At 34.5% G+C, this 24,409-nt stretch overlaps 1 protein-coding gene across 1 annotated transcript in view; it reads left to right on the top strand.

Moving 5' to 3' along the window:
* Window positions 1-24,409, top strand: part of LOC129794658 (uncharacterized) — a 34,812-nt gene that overhangs the window by 5,522 nt on the left and 4,881 nt on the right. Inside the window, exons 2-3 of the mRNA XM_055835461.1 lie at window positions 41-322; window positions 23,269-23,492. Of these exons, the coding sequence (XP_055691436.1) occupies window positions 190-322; window positions 23,269-23,492 (357 nt within the window). The 5' untranslated portion in view covers window positions 41-189. The remainder of the gene's footprint in view (window positions 1-40; window positions 323-23,268; window positions 23,493-24,409) is intronic.

Below are 24,409 nucleotides of genomic sequence, written 5' to 3'. Positions count from 1 at the left end.
ATCCTTTTGAGTGATTGATTTATCTTCATTTACTTGATAGATGAGCCCCACTGTGGACGACTTTCGAGGCAATCACAAACATTTCAATGGACCTAATCTCAGTGGAAATATAATGAAAGCTGTGTGAAATTGAAGGGTTCATTGCGCCCTGTCTTACCACCCCCACCCCCCCTGAAAAAACACACGTGGATGATGCTGTGGAACCTAAAGCCACCGGACGGTGGCTTTCTTCGCGTGGTTTCCCTCCTACTCACCAGCTTCCTCATTCTTGTCCTCACAGCAAATGCAGAGGCAACGGAAAAGGAGAAGAAGAGTCAAATATGTAAGTAGAAAAAATAAATCTCTCTCACTTTTTAAATTTATTTTTTATTGCAAAAATTGGGGAAAAATAGTCTGTTTTTTTTTTTTAATAAATTATCATGCAAAGAATCAACAGGTGTACATCTAAAAATGTATTTTTCACAAGCATGGTGCACCATCAACTCCAATGATGAGCTTAGTTTGCACAGCGATTGAACAAAAAAGTTCAATTTAATCCTATATTGACACCATACCTCCTCCCCCGCGCTCCATTTTTGGGGGTGTTTCTACAGTGATTGTTGCACTCAAATATTGACATAAAGTTAATTCTTTGAAAATTAAAGTCTACACGCCGCGAGGTACGATGAAAATTGCCAAAGGGAAAATATTTACAATTCAAATGAAATTATTTTACAAATAAAACAGAGACTATTTGCAATGGATATTTTTACTCACATAAGCACCTATTGGGTAAAATGGGTAAAATGTAATTATTTAACAATGTAAAGAGGGTACGAATCAGTTGAAAAGGATCAGAAATAATTTTATTTTGACAATATTTCTATCATAGTTGAATCTATTTAAGTTTTTAATTTTTTTCGACTGCTCCTGTGATTTTAAGAAAGGAGTCTATTCATTTTTAGTTCATAAATTCTCAGGTATGTAATAAAACATTGAATCACATTCACGTGAAGTTAAAAAGACTTTAGGATTTTTTTTAAATTGAGATAAGAAACTTGCCTGAAAATGGCATGATTATACTCATATTTTATTTTATTTATTCATGAAATGTTTAAAGCACTAAAAAGTACTAAAAAGGGTCAGATTGAAGAAAAACAGCTTCAAAAAATTTCTCAATTCAAGTTAAAAAAAAAAAAAGTACTAAATTTTAACCGAAAAAAAGTTTTTCAGTCCTCTGTTCTAAAAATATTCAGACTGAAGTAAAAAAAAGTTTCAAAAAAGTCTTTAAATCAAGCTTGAAAAGTGCAAAATTTAATCTGAAATTTCTTTATTGCTTTTCGTACTAAAAAAAATTCAGATTGAAGACAAAGTTTAAAAAAAAAAGTTCTACATTGAAGCTTAAAAAGGAATAAATTCAACCCTATACAAAGTACTAAATTCATGCTTCGGAGAGTAATAAATTAAGACCTAAAATATACTAAATTAAAATCTAAAAGTACTAAATTGAACCCGAAAAGAAGTTTTCCAGATTTTCAGTTCTAAAAAAGTTCAGATTGAAGAAAAAAAATGCTCTAAAAACGTTCTTAAATCAAACTTGGAAGGTACTAACTTCAAGCTGTGAATTTTGTATTGGTTTTAGTACTAAAATGGTTCAGTTTCAAGACAAAAAGCTTTAAAGAATTTTTCTTTGAAGCCTAAATAGTTCTAAATTCAATCCTAGAAAGCACTATAAAACCGAAAAAGTACTAAATTCAAGCAGAGAAATTAATAAATTAAAACCCTAAAATATACTAAATTCAAAGCTAAAAGTACAAATTTCAACCCGAAAAGAAGTCCTAAAAAGGTTAAAAAAAAAACTTTAAAAACTCTCAAGTCCATAAACATCAAATTAAAGGAATTTTTATATGAAGGAATTATTAGGATTTGCCAATTTTCGAATGGTTCGCCAAAAAAAGTAAAATATTCGGCAGATAAACACCCCCTGTTCATGAATGATTTTTAACTTTAAAAAAATCTATTTAATAATTTTATTCTTAAAAAAAACGTTGTGACACAAACAACAATGAATAAACTCCTTTCTTCCTATATGTTATTATTTCAAAATGCTGCAAATTATTGGTTGATAAAGTTTACAATTTGGAAAATTATTTATGTTATCATTATCAAGAATATTTGTACAATTAACAATTTACACCTATAGTACATAGTACATAAATACATAACATATCGTGTGTAAAGCATAACCTTACCCTATTGTTCCTTTTGACCCAGATTATCATGTGACCATAAAATATTATGAAACAATTTACAAATTTCGAAATAGTGCTAATGTATGTGGTACCTCTCGCACCAACAAACGTTGCTTTTCCTTTTGTCTGCAAACCCATTCAATGGGTGGACAGGGGGGGAGACCAAAGAATCAATATTGTGGAACCATAATGAATAATGTCGGTGCGGTGTGATATGTATAAAAAAAAGAGTGAGAGAGAGCGTTGATTGATGATTTTCCTCCGTCTATTGCCTCCTCCGCGTGGTAAGAAAGCTTTTCGGAGGGATGGAGAAAAAAGTGATGAAGCCAAAGAAAATGCTATGAAGCTTTTTTTTGCCATATTGGACACGGGATGCCATATATATTGGGAAAAGTATTGGGGGAAAATTGTACCGATTGCGTTCTATAGTGGGGGGTGATTATAGGTCAAAGTGCACATAATATATGAAAGATGTTTTACCGAATTTTCCATTCAATTTCATCCTTTTGCAAGAGCTCATAAAATGGAATGTCTTTCAGTGTCTCAAGCATGTTGCGTGACTTTCCACTGATGTGAAAATGTGTTCTAATGTCGTGTCAAATGTCTTCTACAATGAAGTCTCGGGAAGGAATTTTTATTCTTTAACACAGCTGAAGAATTTTTTTTTTCAAACCTTCTAAAGTATACAATACTTTTTTATATGATATTTGAAGAAAAATTCCAACAGTTTCTTCTTTTATGCTTGTCTACTCAGCGATTTTTTTTCTTATGGAAATTATTTTTCACACAGTTTTTCGGCAATTCTAAGCTTGAGAATTCAATTTAAAATCTCAATTTTATTATATTGAAACCAGTAGAATTTGTATCTATATATTTTCTTTTTTTTTCTATCCTTTTTCACGGATTTTTCTTTGTAAAAAAAAAGCGTAAAATACATTGTATATGTAATACTCAACTAGTGCATCACACTTAGCTGTATCACATAACACTTTGTGGCACTATAAGTGACATAGAAGCTTTTTTTGCACACTTAGCAATCAAAAGCATTAAAATTGACTAGAATTTCCCAAACCTATATCTCATGGAAAAATCAATTCTACAGCAGCAGCAACGATATGCTTTCAAGCTTTCAGCAAACACCAGCGAAAGCTTCAAAAGTAAAATCCTCGAAAGTTCCTCACAGAGTGTGGGATGATGGTTGAAGTGACCTTATGTCCGTGTAGGAAAAAAAAGGCATTACGAGGGGCAAAAAAACCGGGGCGGATAACTCATCTTCGAGCACGTCCTTGCAATTTATTTCCATACGGAATAATACTGTGAAGCAAAACGTATGAGTTTGCCGTGTTGGAAGATAAAAAAAAAGAGATCCGCATGTTTGGATGGTGGATTTAGTGGACCGGAAAGTCACACAAGTATGGTGAGATGTGGAATACAATTAAAATTTAATTTTTCCACCAACCACGTTCGCAATACCACCCCCCCAAAAAGGAGGGAGAAAAAAAAACAATGGCACATCGTAAAAAGTACGATAATCGTGCTGGGAAGACCCTAAATGTGTGTGTGCAGAAAAATCCTACGTGCGCTCATTGAGGCCTGGGGAAAAGCTCTTATGGGAAAAAGGCAATGAATGTGGCTAGAAGTGAGTTCTGACACCCCCTAGTGCTCTCCTCTGTGCGCCCGCTACCCTAAATGTGAATTGCATCTGACAAGTGCCAACGTCGTAAATAAGGGGTTGTGAGTGTTTCACTTCGACAGAATGTCTACGAGGGGTTCAATGTCGGGTGTATATACCCCTCCGCCACCCCCAAGAGGAAAAGGGGAGAGAGAGGCAGAGTGGGCAGGAAAAAAGCGACAAACTCTGAGTGTGTTCACCACACTCCGCACCCGCACAGTTACTAATTTGCTCACTTTTTCCTCAATCAGCGGCTTTTGTGTCCCACACATGGCTCACATGTCCTGATTTTTCCCCATAGCAAATTGGATTTTCATTAATCTCACAAGAGAGTTTTATATATGGCTTGTTTTTTTTCATCCTCCGTTGAAGCTTTTTCAAACAACAAACTCAATTATCAAAGGCGGTTAAAAAAATGTTTGTTGCTTCCATGTTATACTTTAAATAATCCTTTTATCACGTGACATTCCGAGACAACTCCCATTTAAATGTCATGCATCAAGTCCCACAAAAAAGTCCCAATAAAGTGAAAATCTTTAAGGGATGTTCTGCAAATGATTCATTTTAGGAGCTTGGAGGGGTTTTTTTTATCAATTCTCAGATAAAATGAATCGTGGGTGGTCTCCATGGGGGAGACATACGAAAAAAAAAATGGTTGGAATTGGCAAATGAAAGGGTGAAGCTCATCCATGGGTTTGAAGTTTTGCAGATATCAGACGGGAATTTCATTGAATATTTAAGCTCAGCACCTCCACATTTTCCCACGCTTCTTTGCAGAGTGCAATAACCCAAATATTCAGTCGGGTTGTGTGGGTGGGTGGGTTTACTCATACATTTTCCTTTTGCCTTTTTGCACGATCCCACTCTGAGAGATATAGAAGAGAAAAATACTCTAATTGGATTAAGAGACTTTAAGAAATATTTAAAGTATAATAAATACAAAATATATGCATTTACTGGTCAGCTTAACTTACGGATAATTGATTATTCTTTAGCAGTTTAAATATATTATTTATAGCAAAATTATGAAGCGAGTTGAGGTGAAATCTTGGAAAGGAAAGTTATTCATTTTATTTTAATTAAAATAGTATTTCTTTTGCAATATGCCTGATTTCCCTAAATGTTTCCTCTAGAAATAATCAGCATTTATTGTTTAATATAGTTCAATATTTACCTCAATGTCTTTGATTGAATTTTCCGAATTTTCTTAATTTCTGTATACACTTAAAATGTATTTGCAATGGAGACGCCTGGTTATTACTTTGCACCCTTTGATATCTTCTATATTTAAAATTGAATTCAATGCAAATATCGGAGTGCGAGGATACCTCCCCTCTGGTTTATCAATAAAATAATCAAGAGAGTTCGAAAAACCCCTTTGGGGGATGCATAAATGCTGTATGTTCACTCCTTGTTAACAGAATGATACAACATCCACCCACAATGCCGTTTTTTTGCTCCTCTCTCATTTTTCTCACATGATGGGCAAAAGCGGTGGGGGTGGGGGATGGTGGTTTGTGTGTCTGGTGAGAATGTAATTTATTTTAATAAAAATAAAATACTGCTGACTCTTGATCACACAATTTGCATAGAACAAGTGTTTCTCCAAAGGCACACACGATGGCACCCTGCCCTGAAATCGTAAAATAAAATAAATTGCTTCAGCCACCCCTCCCCACCCCCCGCTCACGTTTCCCCCTGGCATCCCCGGGGAGTGGTTTTCTATCCAGAGGGTGATGTGTGTTTATGCGATTCACATGGTGTTTCAACCCCCTAATGGTAGAATCAGCAAATATTTCTCTCCCACTGATAGCCCCCCACATTGGGGGGCTGCCCTTTTTTGCTTGTATTAAAATACAAAATATATACCTACATGTACACACACACACCTACAAAGAGTTCCTAAGATAGACAAAATAGAAGTTCAGAGAGCAAGGGGTGTGTACAGGTGGAGCGAATAGTGCTGAAGAAATGGCGTGCTGGCGTACAAAATGCAAATGCAATTAGGAAAACACATATTAATTCCTTTTTGGGGTTGTAATTCACAATGGCTGAATCGGTGCCAACGGCAGTAACCTCGTCGTGAAAACATCAGAGAGGTGGGAAAGCCCTCAAAAGCTCCATTCACTCTGTGAGAGCTTTTTTGCCGGGCGCACACACACGGAATATTTTACTGACATAATTTCCTAATTCTCAGTTTAAATAACTTGTGAAATAGTACAAATTGTTAATAAATTAAATTAAACTACAGTCAAGGGGGAAAAATAGGACAGTTTGCATATTTTTTTTTTTTAAAGAGCCCTTTGCAGTCTTTGGTCATTTTTCATAATAATTCTTATTCGATTTTGATTAAACTTTTTTTTCCTGAAAGCTACATTCATTGTCTTTTCAAAAGTGATGGAATCATTAAAATCGATTAAATGGGAGATTTTCAATAAATGATTGGATATAATGTTCCATTTTCTGCCTTGCTTCATTTATACGGTCAAACCGTTTAACAGATTTCAATAAAATCTGTCAGTTTTGGAATGAGAATAAATGTAGTTTTCAAAAAAAAAAAGTTTTATCAAAATCGGACAAGAATTACAATAAAAAATAACCAAAGGGTGCTAACAAACCTTTAAAAATATGTAAACTGTCCTATTATTTTTTCCATGACTGTATATGTGGCAATAATTGCGGAATTAATATTGTAGAATAGATTATTCGCTAAGATTCATTTTATTCACAAAAACTCGGAATATTTTAGCTGTGTTTCTTTCAGACACAGCTTTTTTAAGATTCGTTTTATTCACCAATATTCGGATTACTTACCAAAAGAATCAAAATATTCCTCAGATAAAAACCCCTTGAAAAAATAAATAGGTAAACATGCAAATATTCTGCAAATAATTACACCCCTTTTAATTAAATTTGTAACCTCATCCAATCGAATCAAAAGAAAAATGAACAATAAAACTACCCTTTAGATGGTATTCCAACAAAAGTTTTATTGCACAACACAAAATTGCAATATACTGCATTATTTTCCTATTCAAATTCCCAATAATTCACCTGGAATACGCGAAGAATTTTGCACAAATCAGAAACTTCATTGAATGCAAAATCTAAAATACTTGAAGCACTCAAAGTTCTCTGAATAATCTCTTCATTTTGCCAATTTAATTGATTTGTGGTCTGCTGTACGTACAACATACTTCTTCAGGAGATACATATATCGTAACTTTTTGCACTACTCATGCGAAAATTCTCTACACATGAGAACTAACTGCATACAGACTTCCTCTCTAAATCCCAATGTTACAGCATATGGGGGTGGTGGGTGTGGGTGGATTTATGGGGGTTGGTGAATATTTGGAATTTAGACATACTATATAGTGGAGAAAATCCATGGCAAAAGTCGAAGGGGGGTGTGTTAACAGATGGTATGGGAAGAAATCCAAACCAATAAGTCTGGGGGTGGTGCTGTATCAGACGAAAGGAATCTACTGCTGAGGCATATTGTGTGGGATGTGCTCCAAAATTCTCCATTCCGATAAGGAAGTTAAATTTATTGCAGTGAATTCTGCTCCAAAAACCATGAATGTGACACAAAATTGGAAGGAATTTTGCTGATTTTCATTTATTTTCCATATAATGGTTGTACTTCATATTCATCATAGTCATTTGCCCCAAAGAACTCTTTTTTAAAGCTTCTAAATACATATTTTTTGTATAATTATTATCTTGTGAATGAAGAAGATGTCTAATTAATTATTTATGTACATATTTACCTATATATATTTTATGAAACTGCATTTACGGTAAATGAGAACAATTTTGTGGTTTCTTTAAGTGCACAGAAAGCTCCTTGATAAAATTCCGAGAACTTTCAACATAAACGAATGCTTTTCATTGAAAGCAGCACACAAAAAGCTCGTACATACACAGATGGAGTTGCTTTTGCGAATTTTTGATTTCAATCCATTTGGATGAGATTAAAGTTTGCACCAACAAAGGATTTTTCAAGTATAGCAAAGAATATTTTGTGAAATTGATTTTTGCTTCACAAAATTCGTAAAGAAATTTTCATGGCTGAAACTCCTTGTTTCCCAAATAAATGGAGATCAAAAATAAATATAGAATCCATCACTTTAAATATAGGTAAGGAAGCTTTTATGAAGCACTTGATTTTGCAAATGAAAAGAAAACAAGGGGTAATTTATCTGATTCGTCAAAATACGGATAATTCGCAACAATTCATCAAGATTCGAATTGTTTTTCAAGAAGATCAGAACTAATCATTAAGATTCGAATTTTTTGTTAGAAAGATTGAGACTTTTTGTTAAAATTCAGATGATTCGCTAAAATAATCAAAATATTCGACAGTTATAACACCCCCTGAAAGAAAATTATCACACAGAAAATTAAAGTCTTGACCGTTTTCTAAAGTCTTAACAAATTGCATGTTAAATATTCAAAATTAATAATTCTGCTTCTTCATTAAGTAAAACATAGAAGAAGCATAACATTATGAACCTTCTTAATGGAATTTTCAATAAATAAATTCATTAGAAAGACGAACAGGAAATAATAGAGAAAATATGAAATGCAAATGCAATTAAAGAGGTAGCGCTGTGTCTATGAAGATACTACGTCAATAACCAACCCCTCCCCTCAGACAACTAGAAGGGTAATTTTGTAAGATGCAGAAGGATTTAATTTCCTGCATATTCCCACAGATATGCATGTGACGTAGAAGATTTAACTCACATTCCAATATGGATGAAAATGATACGCAAAAGAAGGATTTTGTGTGGGAATATAGCGAGAATGGCAAAGTTGAATCGTGAATTGCATTTCCCTTCAAAGATTATTTTAATCAAGGCTTGAAAAAAAATCAAAGGCTTTCACTTGGCGTCCATATTGGATTGTTATTCTTATTTTGTGTTCTTCTGAATGAATGATCACAAGTCAAACTTATTCGTATTTAGAAGCTCTCTCAGTCTAATTTAATATTCTCCCCATATTGCTTCATAATCTTCATTCAAAATGCAGTAAAAGATCATTTTGAAAATAGCATTTGCTACCTTAGGAAAGCATCCTCCGCCATCTTGGAATTATTTATCTAACCTTAATTCGAGAATGGAATAAATGCCACTTCACGTGTCATTTACAAGTTACAATTCCATGGGCAAGAAATAGCGTTCTTTGGTGCAAAATCAATACCATATCCCCTCATATTGTATTCGCTGCAACCGAAGGCATCTCGTAGGCATTTTCAGAAACATATCTTCTTGAAATATCCCCCACGGTGCCTATGATATGGAATGATGATGATGATGATGATGGGATCGAACCCTATGAATTCCATTTTCGAATACATAATCAAGAAGGATTCTTTGTACTTTCCACCCAATTGCCAGCTTATACCCACCACTTCCTCTCCAACCATTTGGTTTTCCCAGAGGAATTTTCACCCCAATTTTCTCACCTTCCGCATCCCTCGCGTATCTTTCATCTGAGAGTAAAATTTATGTATTAAACAAAAATTCTAAATACCAAAAGAATTTTATATTCTTGTAAGTAAAGCGTGTGAGAATGCAATTTATTCTAAAATACATAATGTTTGTTGTAAAGTTTAGGTAAAAAAAAAGAATTAAAAATAAATAAAATGAAATAATCATAAAATATACATAAAATAGCCTGAGAAAAAATCAGTAAAACCATAAAAAGTCCTTCAAAGACCTATTTCGCTGTTTTGACTTGGCAATTGAAAGGTTAATTCTCTCTTTGCTGAAACATTGATGAATTAGTCAGTCAGTTATTGTTTTTTGCTTATTGTAGTAGATAGTTAATAATTTAAATATTCTCAAATTGCACTTGTAGATTGAAAAATTAAATTCTTAATCAATCATTTTTATGTTGATTAAAAATGAAATTCTTGTTTCATATTTACTATATAACTTTTTATTTGTATATATAATCTACTTTACATATTCTCTGTCCCCAAATTTGAAGGATGAAAAGCATTTTATGTGGTAATTCCCACATTAAACTATATATAGGACAGTCTGTGGGATGAAATTCCGTTTGCATGAAGTAAGGATTTTCCCACAAAGACACAACTTCTGACCAAAAACTGAATACAAGGCCTGAGAAGGAAAGTTTATGGTATATACCATATAATTTGAGGTATGAGGGGGGGAGCATATTATTAATTTTCATGAAATTTCTCCAAAATGCAAAATTGGAATAACTTTTAGCGAGAATCGCCTCAAGCTTCGTCTCTTGTAATCTAAAAAGGAAGATTTTAAGCTCTCTCAGCCACAATGGCACAGTTTCCAGGATTTTCTTTACTGTTGCCATTCGGAAGGGAGGGGGTGGTGGGTAGTTGCAAAAGCTCCTTTGGGAATTCTTTTTCCCATCTATAAAAGCAGCTTCTTCATTCCTCGTGGCATAAGTTTTTAGAATATCCTCTTTTCACATTCTGCTGCAATTAACTCGTCTGCTTATTTTCAATCAAAGCTTCTTCTTTTTTTGCTTTCAATTTTGGTTCTTTTTTTTAAAGAAATTTCCATAAAACTCATGATTATTCCTCCCCCAATTAAATGGAGCATTTAATTGGCTTCGACGCTGCTGAATCTTTATTGACGTTTATTTCCCCGCACATCGATAAAATTGCCCCAAAGGGTTTGACATTAGATGGGGTAGGTATATGAACGATACATATTTGTTTATATGGTCTCACCGTGGACCATCGTAGGGACATATAGGTATGTAGGTATATAACCTATAATACATTTAATGAAAGTTGCTTCTATTTATATACCATCACCCGAGCACACACCAAGCAGCCACACAAGAAAATTAATTATAGCAACTTTTGCCAGCCGGCTGATCCTGATGCTGTGTGTCACATCCTGGGGCGCTCGAGGGTGGTATCCAGCATTTAATTAAAATGTTAATGACGAAATTGATTTCATCACACATCGTTTTGGCGTCATCCGTCAAAGACAGACAACTTTCGCCATGTCTCTTTTTTTATTTCATTACCACGTCGTCGCCGTCCTCCCTCACACAGCATTTAATATGATGATATCCTCACCTCATTGGTCCTCCACACCCAGGATCAATATCACAGGGAAAGTTATTATTAGATCTCATTTTATATTCCCTTCAAATATGTAATTTATCATTTAAATAAAATGGCTGCACACGCATCATCGCCATTTTGACAAAACCTAACCTCACTTATTGTTGGTAGCTTATTTGTTTCTTTCAAATTTATTAATGAGGCAACATTTCACAGTATATTGTAAAACATACCAAAAATATGTTTTATTATTTCATAGCAACATATTGCTAATTAGAAGAACAAAGGGAGCAAGAGAAAAAAAAACTTTTTCATGAAAAAAAAAAAGACGGGGAAGTCTGAGAAAATGTGTAATTTCACAAATTTTCCACCCCATTTGCCAACAGTTCTCTCATCGTGAAGTCTTCCCCCGGACATTCTTGGGGGTACAATGATGATTTTTCTCGAGTGACTTATGGCAATTTATTGAAATGAGAAGTTTTTTTTTTCTGCAGCTAAAATGACGCTGCTCACTGTTCCCAATAAATAAGTTAATACTCGAAGTTTTCTTTTATTTTTTAATTTATGCTTCATTAGCAAATAGGGTGGTTGTTTTTTTTATAATTGTATGGTTAAAACTGGGGGTGTGAATTCTCGTATATAATAAAAAGTTTATGCTAAACTCTCACCAATAGCCGCCATCTTGTTAATCTAAAGGACGCTTAAGTATTTATTATGACGGCATTTTTGTGGAGAAAACACAAAAAACTAAACATTAATTAAGAAAAATGAATAATGGGATAATTCATAGACATTTTGTAATTTAATTTTTCCCTTAAAAATAAAGTTTTCTTTACAAAACCCGAAGCCATATTACAAAATCCAATTATTTTGTAGAGAGAAACCCCTTTGGGAATAAATTGATTTAGGTTTATCATTCCACAAACCATTAGCTTGATCCACGGGATTATTGCAAGAACTTCTTCTTCCTCCCAACCCTCACCCCTTTCTGTGTCTGTGTACTTCCTCTTTGATGGTTGTTTGCACAATATTTTTGCTGTTGTTGAACACAATAAAAGATATATAATCCAACTCTTCAAACACACACACACGCCACTATGGGAAACCAATATTGTAGAGGGGGGGTGGGGCTGAGGAGGAAAGAAATTCTTCATAAATTACGTTGGAGGAAGAATTAAATTTTCTTCATTTCCGCTTGAGTAGAGACTTCCGACTTCCGCAAATCCGCGAACTTTCGTCTCTCAATAGCATTGGGGTGTAATAGGATGGAGGGGGTGGCAGGCAGAAAGTTTCAGCTTTCTTGTGTTCTTCGATGCTGTATATACATGTGAGAAAAATAGGAAGCCCGTTCGATGTGCTCGCCTTTAATATTTGATACTTGAATTCTCTCTCCATTCGAGTGAAAAACTTCTTCCACTTGTGAATTTTAGAGTCATTAATAAAGAATTATTGATGGATTCAGCACCACTCAGTGGGAGATCGATGTGAAATTCACACATAGAGGAGTCCCATGTTACTTCTTCCCCCCCAGCTTCAAGTGTCATCATGAAAAATTCACCATGAAATTTTTAGCAATTCACATTGAGGAAAAACAAGTCAAAATCATCCTTTCCTCCGAAAAAAAAAACATGGCGGTTTTGAATGGATAATTTTCTATAGTTTTCTTTTCATCTCTTGCACTTTTCATCACATTCATGTCATATTTCTTTGCTTTTTGTGTCTTTTTTGTGATGTCTCACATGAAATATGTTATTACATTCATAAATCGAAAAGAAAACACAAGAAATTAACACATAACCTAATAAAATACAAAATGGCGCCTGAGAGCATCATTAGAATAAACGTATAAATGAGCTTCAATGTGTAAATACTAAATAGCTGATAAAATATTTCAATTGTAATACTTTATATTTTGATTTTAATTTACAATTTCCTTTACTATTATATGTATGTAGGTATCGCAGGTATATAGCATTTTCTTTTGATGTTCTCTTCTCACTTGAATGATTTTGCAATTTGAAAATTTATATCATTTCTCCCCAACTTTGAACTTTGAAGCTTCAAACCAGGTTAAAGTTAGTATCACGCTGGAGTATTCGACAAATAGTTGGGGTATTTGAAATTAAATTCCATGTGAAACCAATACACACAACACGCGGAGAGATGACAGAGAAAAAGTTTCCACCAACAAAATAAATATTGAAGTTCCATTGGGAGACAAACTTTCAATATAGAGAGGCTTTGGAGTATACCTACATACCTACATACATATGTATAGAAGGTAGAACCTTTCACTTCATCACTCTTCTTTTTTCTTTATCTTTTTGTCCCGCAGGTAGACTAAAGAAAATCACAATAAAATGAAATTCAAAATTATATAAGAACATCTTTAAAAAAATTCTACGCGCCATTTTGATGACGTCAATTTAAAGAAAAATAATAATAATTAAGAAAAATAAGTAATGTACTGCAATTACATCAATTACGTTGAAATAAATCTCAGAAAAACATTTTCTTAGAGAAAATTCAGATTAAATTTTGAGGTTAGATGCATTTGATGCTTCAAAGGAAAAGTTCGTTAGAGATGCCATATTGGAAAAGTTATATAGTTTTAATTATTCGATCTTTTAAGTTTCAAATGTTTTGGTACTGAAGAATCACATTTTTTTTTAAAGAAAACGCACTGAAATACAAAAAAATCAACTTACAATCCTCACTGAAGATAAATCCTCCTTCCAATGCAAATTAGGGTTGAAAAAAATCGTGAATTTCCTTCTGTGAAGCACTTATCAGAAGATTAAGGTGTTTTTGAGAAGGAAATACCATGGTAGGGAGGATATTTGTGTTATGGTAAAGCCATGGCGGATGACGCATTTGCAGATTTATCAGTTAAACCATGAAGGGAGCGGAGGCAGGGCAAAAAAGGTAATGATCTAACACACAGAGAAGCTGTATGACGGGATGAAAAAGTGTATCACACAAGGGGTTGTTCAGTTGTATATTGTATATGAGTGGTATTAAAAAGAGATTACCATGCCCCGAGAACGCATAGCTGAGGCAACCATTAATGAAGTTTCACAGAGCGGAAGTACTCACGGGTACAAATAACTCCACATGAGGTGAAAATACATTATGAAAAAAAAAACCATTGCGAGAGTTCCCGCCAAAAAATAAGGGTTGAAATTTCACAAAGCGGATGAATAGCAAAAAGATTGTCTCACCAAAAAAAAATGATTTGACGCAAAAAACTGCACTTGTCATGCTCAGACAGAGGATAATTTGAGCTTTTGTGTTGGCAATGAGTTTTACTCCTTTCCCTCCCTTTTGTTCCTTCTTAAGTTTTCCTCCTTTCCGGATTTTCATCTCAGTGTGAAGCCAAAGAAATTGTATGAATGGAATAGTTTTTTTTTAGAAGGTTTATTCTTAAAGAAAAAATATACATATGTAAGTGCAAGATAACAGAAAAATCCCACTGAAAGATTTTATTAGAAACTTTTTTTTTGTTTTAAAGGAAATTCCAAGAAGTTTCATGCAATGGGGAAAAAAATGTCGCACGACATAAATCCCAAAAGGAATGTTCATTTCTGGGAAAATTAATTTCATGACGTTTCTGGAGCACGCACAATATTTGTGTGGTCTATTAAATTCTCTACTTTTCGTCTTACATATGGTCTGGTTAAAAATAGAGTAAATTAGGTAGGGTTCTTGGGAAGAAATTGTAATTATAGCTCTTAGTTTTCCTTTGAATAATTTTCCTGATTTTCCTTATTTAACATTAATTTATTAAAGTTAGGTTTTTCGTTTTAAAGAAAACTAATTGTCTTAAGGCTTTTTTTTTCATTTGTAGTAAAAAGAAGAGCAAAATACCTAAGATACAGTATAGACCTACAGCAGAGCCTCAATTTTTCACACTCATTGAATGAATTAACGAAGAGTAAAAGATTTTTTTTTGACTCATCGAGAAGTTCAGGCTTTTCATTAAAGCTTAAAAGAAATTCTTTTCGTGCTAAAAATTACATTAAGAAAAAATTAGAAAAGGAATTTTTAAAAATTATTTTAAAAAAATCATTAAACGTTTGAAAAAAAAGAACAGAAAAAATGTCAAACAGAAAAGGAACGTCAAAAGTTAAAGCAACATCAAGCTTAAGAAAATTCAATCTTTTTAAAGAAAAGTTAAATTAGAAAAAGAGACGTCGGAAACGTCAATTGTTATAAAAAGGAAACGTCAAACATTAAAAATTAATGTCAAATGATGTTTGAAGAGAAGTCAAACGTTTGTGAAGAAATGTCATGTCTTGTTCTAATTTATTTTTAAAATCTTAAATCTCTTAAATAATATAAAAATACCTTTTATAAATTAATGGCTTTGCCCTTTCTTTGTACACAAGACGAGGCTGTCTTATGATACACTACTGTATTCTTCTTTTCTCTTGATGCCCTTTTTAATGTCTATTTACTCCCCCCCCCTCCCTCACACCACTGTGTGGGATTTCTTCTGGCAATTGAGTGGAGGAAATGATGAGACGTCGAGTCCTTAATTAGTTGGAAATTGAAGAATATACGAATGAAATGAACTTGAGAATGGTTTTCATCTCTCACACAGTGAGATTTTCTCGTCATTTCCCCTTCATGGGGGATTGTATGTAGGTACGTACAATAATGAAAAATTGTAGATATTTATAAATGTATACAATGTACATATATATGAAATAATGAAGTCATTATTTTTGAGGAAATGAAACATTTTCTATGGCCAATTAAACCATTTGTGACGGAATCACGTTGGATGTCCCGCGATTGCATCGCGCATATGTTGAGGGGGTATGAGTCGTATGTCAATTTGCATACCCGGAAATGGGAAAAAAGGTGGAAATTGAAATATATAGATAATGAATTTTCCAACTATGCTGCAAGCTAAATATCCCTTTAGTTTTGAAATTTGGCATTAAGGCTTATAGATTAAAATTTAATTTAAAAAAATTACTATCTATTACAGCTAAAATGTTTCTTATTTATGTCCTTATAATGAAATTTTCATTAAAAATTATATATATACACCAAGAGAGGACACTCAACGGTGTAGGTACAAAATTAATTCGTTGCAACCAAATATAATATCTTCTGGGCTACGCCTCTCATTTTATTATGAAAAAAAAAAAATTCTCATCCAGAGAGATTCAGAGCAGAAAACTATGTTCCTGGGGGTGGGTGAAAGAGGACGGAAGCGACAACTTGCTCCTGGCAGTGAGAGAAATTCTCATTAGTGTTTTATTTCAGTGTACCCGTGGGATGTGTACGGGCGGGGAATATCTCCCCCAGATATGGAGGAGGAATTTAAGTGCAACTATATCGGTGTTTTCCGATGCACCATTATAATTTTCCCCAACACCCCCAGAAGCGATTTAGATGTGCGAAAAGTTTCTCTCTCTCTTGGAGAATGTTTTGGAGTTATTTGAGAGTAAAGAAAAAATAAGACTTGCTCTACTAGACTATGTTGAAAATAACTTTTCCCAGAATTCCTCGTGTAAACCCTACGGATATTCATCAGCATTTCCGGTATGCATCTTCTTTAGAAAACAAAAATACAAAATCAACAGGAAATTTATGAAATTGTGAATATTTTGAGGTTATGTAGTAGTGACGCTTTTCCAGCTTCATTTCAATGAAATTTCTCCATTTTTCTTCACACGATTAATGTTTGATTTTGTAATTACTTTTGACTCATTATTAATAGACAAAATTCAAGATGGAGACGCCTGGTGATTTTTCTATTCCTACTAATTCTTTTTAACTCAAAAATAATCACAACAAAGTTTGTGAAGAAAATACTCCAAGAATAAATTCTCTTGAGGTATTTTTACCGATATTTTTTCTTCAGATTATTCAGCATAAATTGCAAATTTTCCCAAGAAAACTCAGGAAAGATTAAAGATTTTTCACCATGCAGCAATGCCAGAACAATGCAATAATTGGTGCGGTCTGCTTTCATTTAGGTAGGATTCTTTCTTCTTTCATTCTCACCCACAAAAATACTTGTACGTGGTGGTAACAATGAGAAAATACATTTTGTGGTAAATGTACATTGTGGGGAAAAGTGTTCAAAATACTTGAGAAAATGCACTTTTTGTGTAACAACAGCCCTTCTCGTTCTTGAACCTCCAATGCACTCACTCCTCATCCGCGACGGTTCTGTTGTCAACTTACTTCGCTCATGGCTTTACGTGCGAAATAGTTTCCAAGGGGAGGGGAGGCTTTTAGCTCAAGAGGGTGGATTTTTGAATGATCTCTCTCTCACTTGATATATTTGCAACAATTTTCTTTAAAAAACTTTCAAAAAAAAGCTAAAAAATTTTGAAATTTCTGTTTCAAATTTAAAAGAAAAGCAAAATGGCGCTCCTTAAAGAGAGTCCTTTGAAATTTTGAATCAATGGACATTGGCCACTGTTACTGTCTGTTTACATACTATTTTCCATTGTACTTTAGTGCTACAATTAGCAGCATTTCCCACCCTCGCCCCCAAATCCCCAAACCATGTGAGATTCATCTCGGTTGGAAATTTAAGGGGGAGGTGTGGGTGGAAAATACGTTTGTGCGATGGCAAATTGGCGGAAAATTTCCATCGGGCTTGCTCTCAATCAATCACCGAGCCATTTATGAGCTCTACTAGTTAGCATTCAGCGTGGTTTGTGACAAATTGGGGTATTCGTTGTGATTTAGGGGCTTCTGGCAATTTTGCATGCTACTGACAGCAAATCCCAAAGATTTCCAAAAAGCCACCTCACACTCCCACGCCATGCTTTACATTTGCCTCCCCCCCCAGGCTTGATCAACTTCAATGCCACGTTGCTCAATGACGCGATGTATGACCACTAAGGGTGGTGGTCCGTTTGCGAAATTCGCGAATACTCTGTGTGGTAAATTAGTAAAAGCACTGAACTTCAAAGACCACACGCATTGGGGGGGGGGGTGGTTTGTACACGCAGATTTACCGTGCAAACAATGCAAAAGTAAATTGTTTGCCATTCCGCCCAGCTTGGTGTGCAATCAATTATGTATTATGACCCAAAAGCCCCGAAAGCGTTGGGTGTAGTGTATGTATTTTTTTAAGGCCAAATATCAAAAGACAAAAATACTTTTTAAAGAGATAAAAAATAAAATCTTTCAGCAAAAAAGATTCTTAAGGAAAAAAACAAGAAATTTTATACCAAAGATTTTCTCTTTTGTATGGGAAGGAAAATAGATGAAATTGCGGGAAAAAGATTCCAATTTCGACGTATCAAAAAACCAAAGCACAGACGCGAAAGATTTTCTTTGAAAAGACCAAAAGGGGAGAGGGAGAGGAGAGAGAGAAGAAAAAATGGGAGAAAAGGCAGAGTATTTGAGTTGGGGAATTCCTCATGTCTGGTACGATAAAATTCCGAATAAATTCCATGTCTGTGTCTAAATCGCTGGGAAGACATAAAAGTTTCCACTAATGGACACATTTGAGGTTAACCCCCATCCCCCGTTCAACACGAAGGCAGCAAAAGCCTTTGAAAATCAACGACGAGATGGAAAAGGTCAATTGGGTTTAGGGGGGGGGGGGCGGGGGTGGCATGGCAATCGCAAAACTGGGAATGAATCCAAATCGATAAATAATCGTTTGGATGGCAGAAAAAAGGAGAGGCGTGATATGTCTGTGAGGAATTTTAATAGGAAATTATATTGGCTCGACGCGACGTCTGAGAGTCATGCGGTTTGGGGGGGGGGGGTGGTTCAGGGGTGGGTGGGTGCGTTTTTCCATGGATTTGTACGGAAATTATGGCAAAGGCACTCCATATACGGCAATTCATCATGAATCTGTCGCCTATCCGGTGGAGGATGGCGGAGAAACTTCCGGTTTAACGCGATGAAAATGCTCCAGCATTGAAAATGGAAAATATGTAGGTACATGTATGTATATGTACATGATGGCAGGAAAATTTTCCGAGTGATCACTAGAGATTTTTATATACATGAGAATGCTTTTTATTTTATTTTATACGATGGTCAGGCATTTTTCTCTATTAATATTTAATTTAAAAAATAAATAATTAATAGATGACATTGTCAATTCACTGAGTTTTCATATTACGCAAATCAGAATCTTTGAAAAAAATTAATTATGGCATTTATGGAGTTCATGATGAAAATCATTTTCATCAAAATATATAATGTACACTACCCGAGAAAAATTTCCAAATGATTACCAAATTTGTATTTTTTAAGGAAAATTTTTAAATAACTTTGGCTGTGGTTAACCGATTAAAAAAAAATATTCCGGTTTTGGAAAGGTGCATTTCTCACCTTTCCAAAACTGATAGATTTTTGAAAATCCGTCAGGCGGTTCGATCGTGGCAGCCGTTTTAGTGAACCGTAGTAAAAAAATACCAATTTGAGTATATCTCAGACCGATTTGAATAAACCGACCGAATTAACCGATTTGAACAAACTCGGATTAAAATATTAGCTAGACATGTCCACTTACTTTAAAATAAGATTTCAGTTATATCTATTAAGTAGTTTTCTTTTAATGTAATTTTTTTCTGAAACTATGACCGATTTTTGTGTTATTCCGCATAGATTTACCCAAAATGGCTTCCAATAAATAACGGTTTAAGCATTTTAAAGAAATATCCATTTGTTTTGGATTGTTAATTAGTTCCTTGAAAAATTTTCCTTAAGAAAGACTCACTTTTTGCTCATCTGGGAACTTTTTTCGGGTAGTGTACGATGGCATTCAATGAGAGAGTTCTGCAGTGAAATTGCAATTTTAAGTAATTCATTTAAATTGCATCAATTACATGTTAGTTGTTGAGTAATTGACATTACACTCTCAATGGATATTCTTCGTTGTTAATAATTTAAGAGACATTGCCTGCTTGCATTGTCCTTCACAGTGGTTTTTCAATCAAGCACCTTCCATTACTTTGCCCAAAGCTCAACAGACGGATCAATTTTCTTTCAATTGTTAGACAATTGGACGACTTCCAGTTTACTGGAGGAGATTTTTAATTTAAGAGAGACAATAGGTACATAGCTCACAAGTATTCTGTAGTTCCACACCCGACACCATCACCACAAGCCGTGCACTTCACTTTATGCGGTTTCACCCCACTTTAGCTAGACAGCAAAAAGGGTGCGGCGTTGTCTCACACCAAACCCTCAAGGCAAAAGAGGAGGGGGGGGGGGGTGGATGAGTTTCCCTTTGATTCCCAACGATGGCATCCGGTGTGGTATTGTGCAGTCCCTGAAGCTCTCCCCGCCCCGGAGGATTCTTCACTCCATCACATGGGTGTTGAGTTTCTTCTGCTATGAGTTTGTCGTCTCGAAAACAAACATCCCACACCCCCAATCCATATATGTAGTAATACTTACTTTTGCTGCAGCTTATATGTTTTATCTCCCATCACTGAACTCACCCGGACACAGTATCCTCCCTCCTCACACACAAGCAAGTAAAAGCTTCCTCAAAAATTCTTTTAGGAATTAAACTTCTAAAGAACTTGGTAGATTTATTGTATTTGTGCCTTAAACTTTGTCAAACTTATTACCAGAAAACCTTTTCCAATTTTTTCAATAAGGGGAATTTTGTAAAAGAAGAAATAATTATGCAACTACCAGGCGTCTCCATCGACATTTCTGACCGTTTAAGAATTTTAATTTAGATGAGAAAAGAATTCACCAGGCGCCTCCATTTAGATCTTCAAAATGTTTTTAAAAATGCTAAACGGATGTACCAGGCGTCTCCATCTAAATTTCTGTTTTAAAGTTTCAAATCAAAATGGAAAGTAGGGAAAGTGAAGAATTCACAAAGCGCCTCCATCTCGATTCTCGAATGATATTAAACAAAAGAAGAATAAAATTGATTTAACAGGCGCCCCCATCTTAATTTTCAACTGATATTGAGAAAAATAAATGCAAACGAATGTACCAGGCGCCTCCATCTCTTGATGCAAATAATTTTTAGCAAAAGAATAGCAAAATTAATTTACCAGGCGTCCCCATCTTATCATTTCGAACCTCAGAGAAGGTAAATAAACTCACCAGGCGCCTCCATGTCAATTTCTTTGCACTGAAATGAATATAAAATACATATTAAAGATTTCAAAAATATAATCATTCGCACACATAAAAATTGAAGATTCTAAGCGTGCAAAGCGAATTAATTTAGTGGATGCTGTGTCTGTTGAAAAGTTAGATCATAAGGTTAAATTGGTGCTTTCTCGTTTGCAAAAGTACCGTGTTAATGTTCTTCCTCAGTGGCGTGACAAATATTCTCGCTCGAAGCTCCCTTGTCGCTATAGAGCCACCATGAATACAAATAACTGCCCCCCGCAGGATGAGATGGCTCAATGTCCCCCATTTGGGGGTGGTTGCAACATCTGTCGGAGATGTGCTCTGCTCAGTGTTTTTTTTTCTCTCTCTCCCACTGTTTGCTAGTTCCTTTTTCTGGAAAACACCCCCTCTTTGGGTTACTCTTACACTCTTCAGATGCATCAATTTTTGCCCATCGCCCGTCTTCCCTAAAGAGGCAATCACAAGTGAGGGCGGAAATGGAGCCTGGGGTACGTAGGGAAAAATCTAAAATCGATATTGTCCTTCCACCCGCATGAGGTTCTTGGAAAATGAATTGATAGCAGTCATGCTAATTTTTCCCCATCACATTTATACGATTTTCATGAAGAAAATAAATCTCTCGATTGAAGATTTTATGCATTTTATGTAAAAGAAAATCAAAATGTAACGTACTTTATATTTTTATCCTCTCCATTGACTTCCTGTCGTACCAATAAAACCCATCTTATGAGCAATTTCGCACACAAGGAAACATATGACGAAAAATGATTAAATGGTGGAGGCATCCTATTGACAAGTATGGTTTGCCTGCTGCCACCCGTACGGACCGTCTGTTTGCCGCCACAGACTTCCGTGTGCGCGCACATACAGAGGAAAAGCCATGAAAAATGATCTTCTTGAGCCTCACACAAGACAAGTCCCCCATTGGCAGTGGCATTCATGACCCCCAATTTATCATCTTAATTATTCTTTTAATATTTTCCCGCTTTTACGCACTCCACCATCCCAACAATCTCCACACATTATGTGTCCGCCCTTATGGCAAATAATTGTTAATAATGCTGCATCCTCCTCTCTATATATAAATAATCCATAATAATTTTATGGCTATTTCATACATGAAAAGCTATTCTTGCAAAAGCAACACAAACTCAATATTTCATGAAATCCTCTTAGCGCAACCCCCAAAGTAAGGCCTGCCATAAAGGGTGGATGATGAGCGCAAACTTACGCTCTCAAAAGCTTCCGTATTGAGGTTAATTCTTGTGCTGAAAAAAAAATGTTAATCCTTCTTCTATTTCAATGAAAATTGAGCAAATTGAGTGATTTCCTTTAATAAAGAAAAAAAATATTCCCAAAAGCTCATGGATGAAATTCACTAGTCAGACAGTCTTAAGTTCTCATAAGTATCTTAAAGTTTTCTGAAGATTCTTAATGAAGAATGTCTTAAATTTTCTTTAATTTCTTTAAGAAAAAACTTAAAGTTTCTCAGGAAATATTTAAGATCCTAAGATTTTTTTAAGGGTAACCTAAGATTACTTAAGTCTTTCTTAAGGAATCTTAAGTCTGTCTGAATAGTGAATTTCACCCCATATTAGATTTATAAAACAATAAATAAAAATCTGCATGAGATTTTTTCCTACTATCACGTCATCTATTGAGAAAATATCCTCAAAAAGATAAGACATAATGTACGGTGACCACTTAGCAGGGAAATATGAGAAAACAATTATATATAGAGGGTTTGCGATACGGTGAAGTAAGCAATAAGGTAATTAACTAATTAAGGTCAAAGGTCAAGTATTGATTTTCTCCCAAAAACCAACTTCATGCGTCCCAAATCAATTTGTACTTCACGCTCTCTCCGAGAATGCAAATGTGAGATCCCCCGATGGATTATTAAATTGCAATTAATTCACAAATACACATATTGTGTGAGTAATTGAAGTGTTACACTTCAAAGAGGATAATCAATGGTTGTTCCTATATAATGTACGTTGGGTACACTATACAAATGAATGACGATTAGAGGACAATAATTGCTATTGCAGTCTGTGAAGGAAATCAATATTATTGTCACAGAGCATTGAAGATCTCAATGAGTATCCTGTGCTGCAAATAAATTGCAGGAAGGACTCATTTTGCAATCAATTTATACTCATTTGTATATTTTTTTTTGCTTCTCTTTTCAGATCATATGTCGTTCTTGTGCAAAAATCACTACCTCCGGCAACTTTATAGGAAAATCGATGGGGCCCTCTTGTGGTCACAGAATGAAAGGAATCTCGATTGTGTCATCACCTTCCAGACTGATTCGATCCTCCAGAGGTTTATGCTGCGATTCGATATGCTACAACTCGACTGCAATGATCATCTATACGTGTACGATAGTGCCCATGCTGTGGGCAATCACAAGGTTAGTTCAATATATAATTCATCTTAATAATATATAGGGGAACGTGGCCTAATTCGGACCTGTAAATGTCCGCGCAGAGTGAGAAAAAAAATGCAGTATAAAATAAAAAGCAATTTTCTTAAATTTGGTAGCATTTTAAAGCCCATTTAATGCTCTTTTGCTTCCCATAATTTTCTACATTTAAAGTTTTATCAGTTTTATGTAATAGCGGATTAAAAAAAAGGTCTTAATAGGTCTGAATTGGACCACGTTCCCCTACTTATATGAAGGTATAAAGATGAGACTAAAAATTAATGCATGATAGTCAGAAAATTAATTTTTTTGTGAACTTCCCCTGATAATCTTGAATTAAAAATCCAGCAAAAATCCATCAGTATTAAATGTCCAGTTCAAATGAGTTCAAATGCTCAACAATGTTCTATTAAAATTTATGATACATATCATACATTATAAATATTCATGTTTGTATATTCTTCAGCATCACTAAACACTGCAACCAATTATGAAATTAATATAGTGAGAATTTACGGCAATTTTGTGCAAAATAGACAAAATAAACATTGAAATAAAATAACCAGTTTTATGAGCAAAGCAACTTGCATAGATACAAAATTTGTTAATTAATGTAATTAAATTCAATTTATTCACATAGAATTAATTATTTAATTGAATCCATAATATAAAGTCAAAGTAATTTACTAAATTCATGATATACCTAATAGTAGAGTTTAGGTAGTTATACCTACATAATTTTCATATACATAGTATATAGAAAGGAAGCTATGTGGTCGTCCAGTAACTACTGCTACCAACAGCTACCTATCTAAGCTCTTGAGGCCTTTTAAGTAACAAACAAGCACGATTTTATTTGTTTTCTTCACAAAATAAGATATTAATATTTTCTCTTGCAATTGTAC

Source organism: Lutzomyia longipalpis, chromosome 4 (genome assembly GCF_024334085.1).
Source record: "Lutzomyia longipalpis isolate SR_M1_2022 chromosome 4, ASM2433408v1".
In the NCBI taxonomy this organism is placed as follows: Eukaryota; Metazoa; Arthropoda; class Insecta; order Diptera; family Psychodidae; genus Lutzomyia; species Lutzomyia longipalpis.
This window is presented reverse-complemented; position numbering and strand designations above follow the sequence as displayed.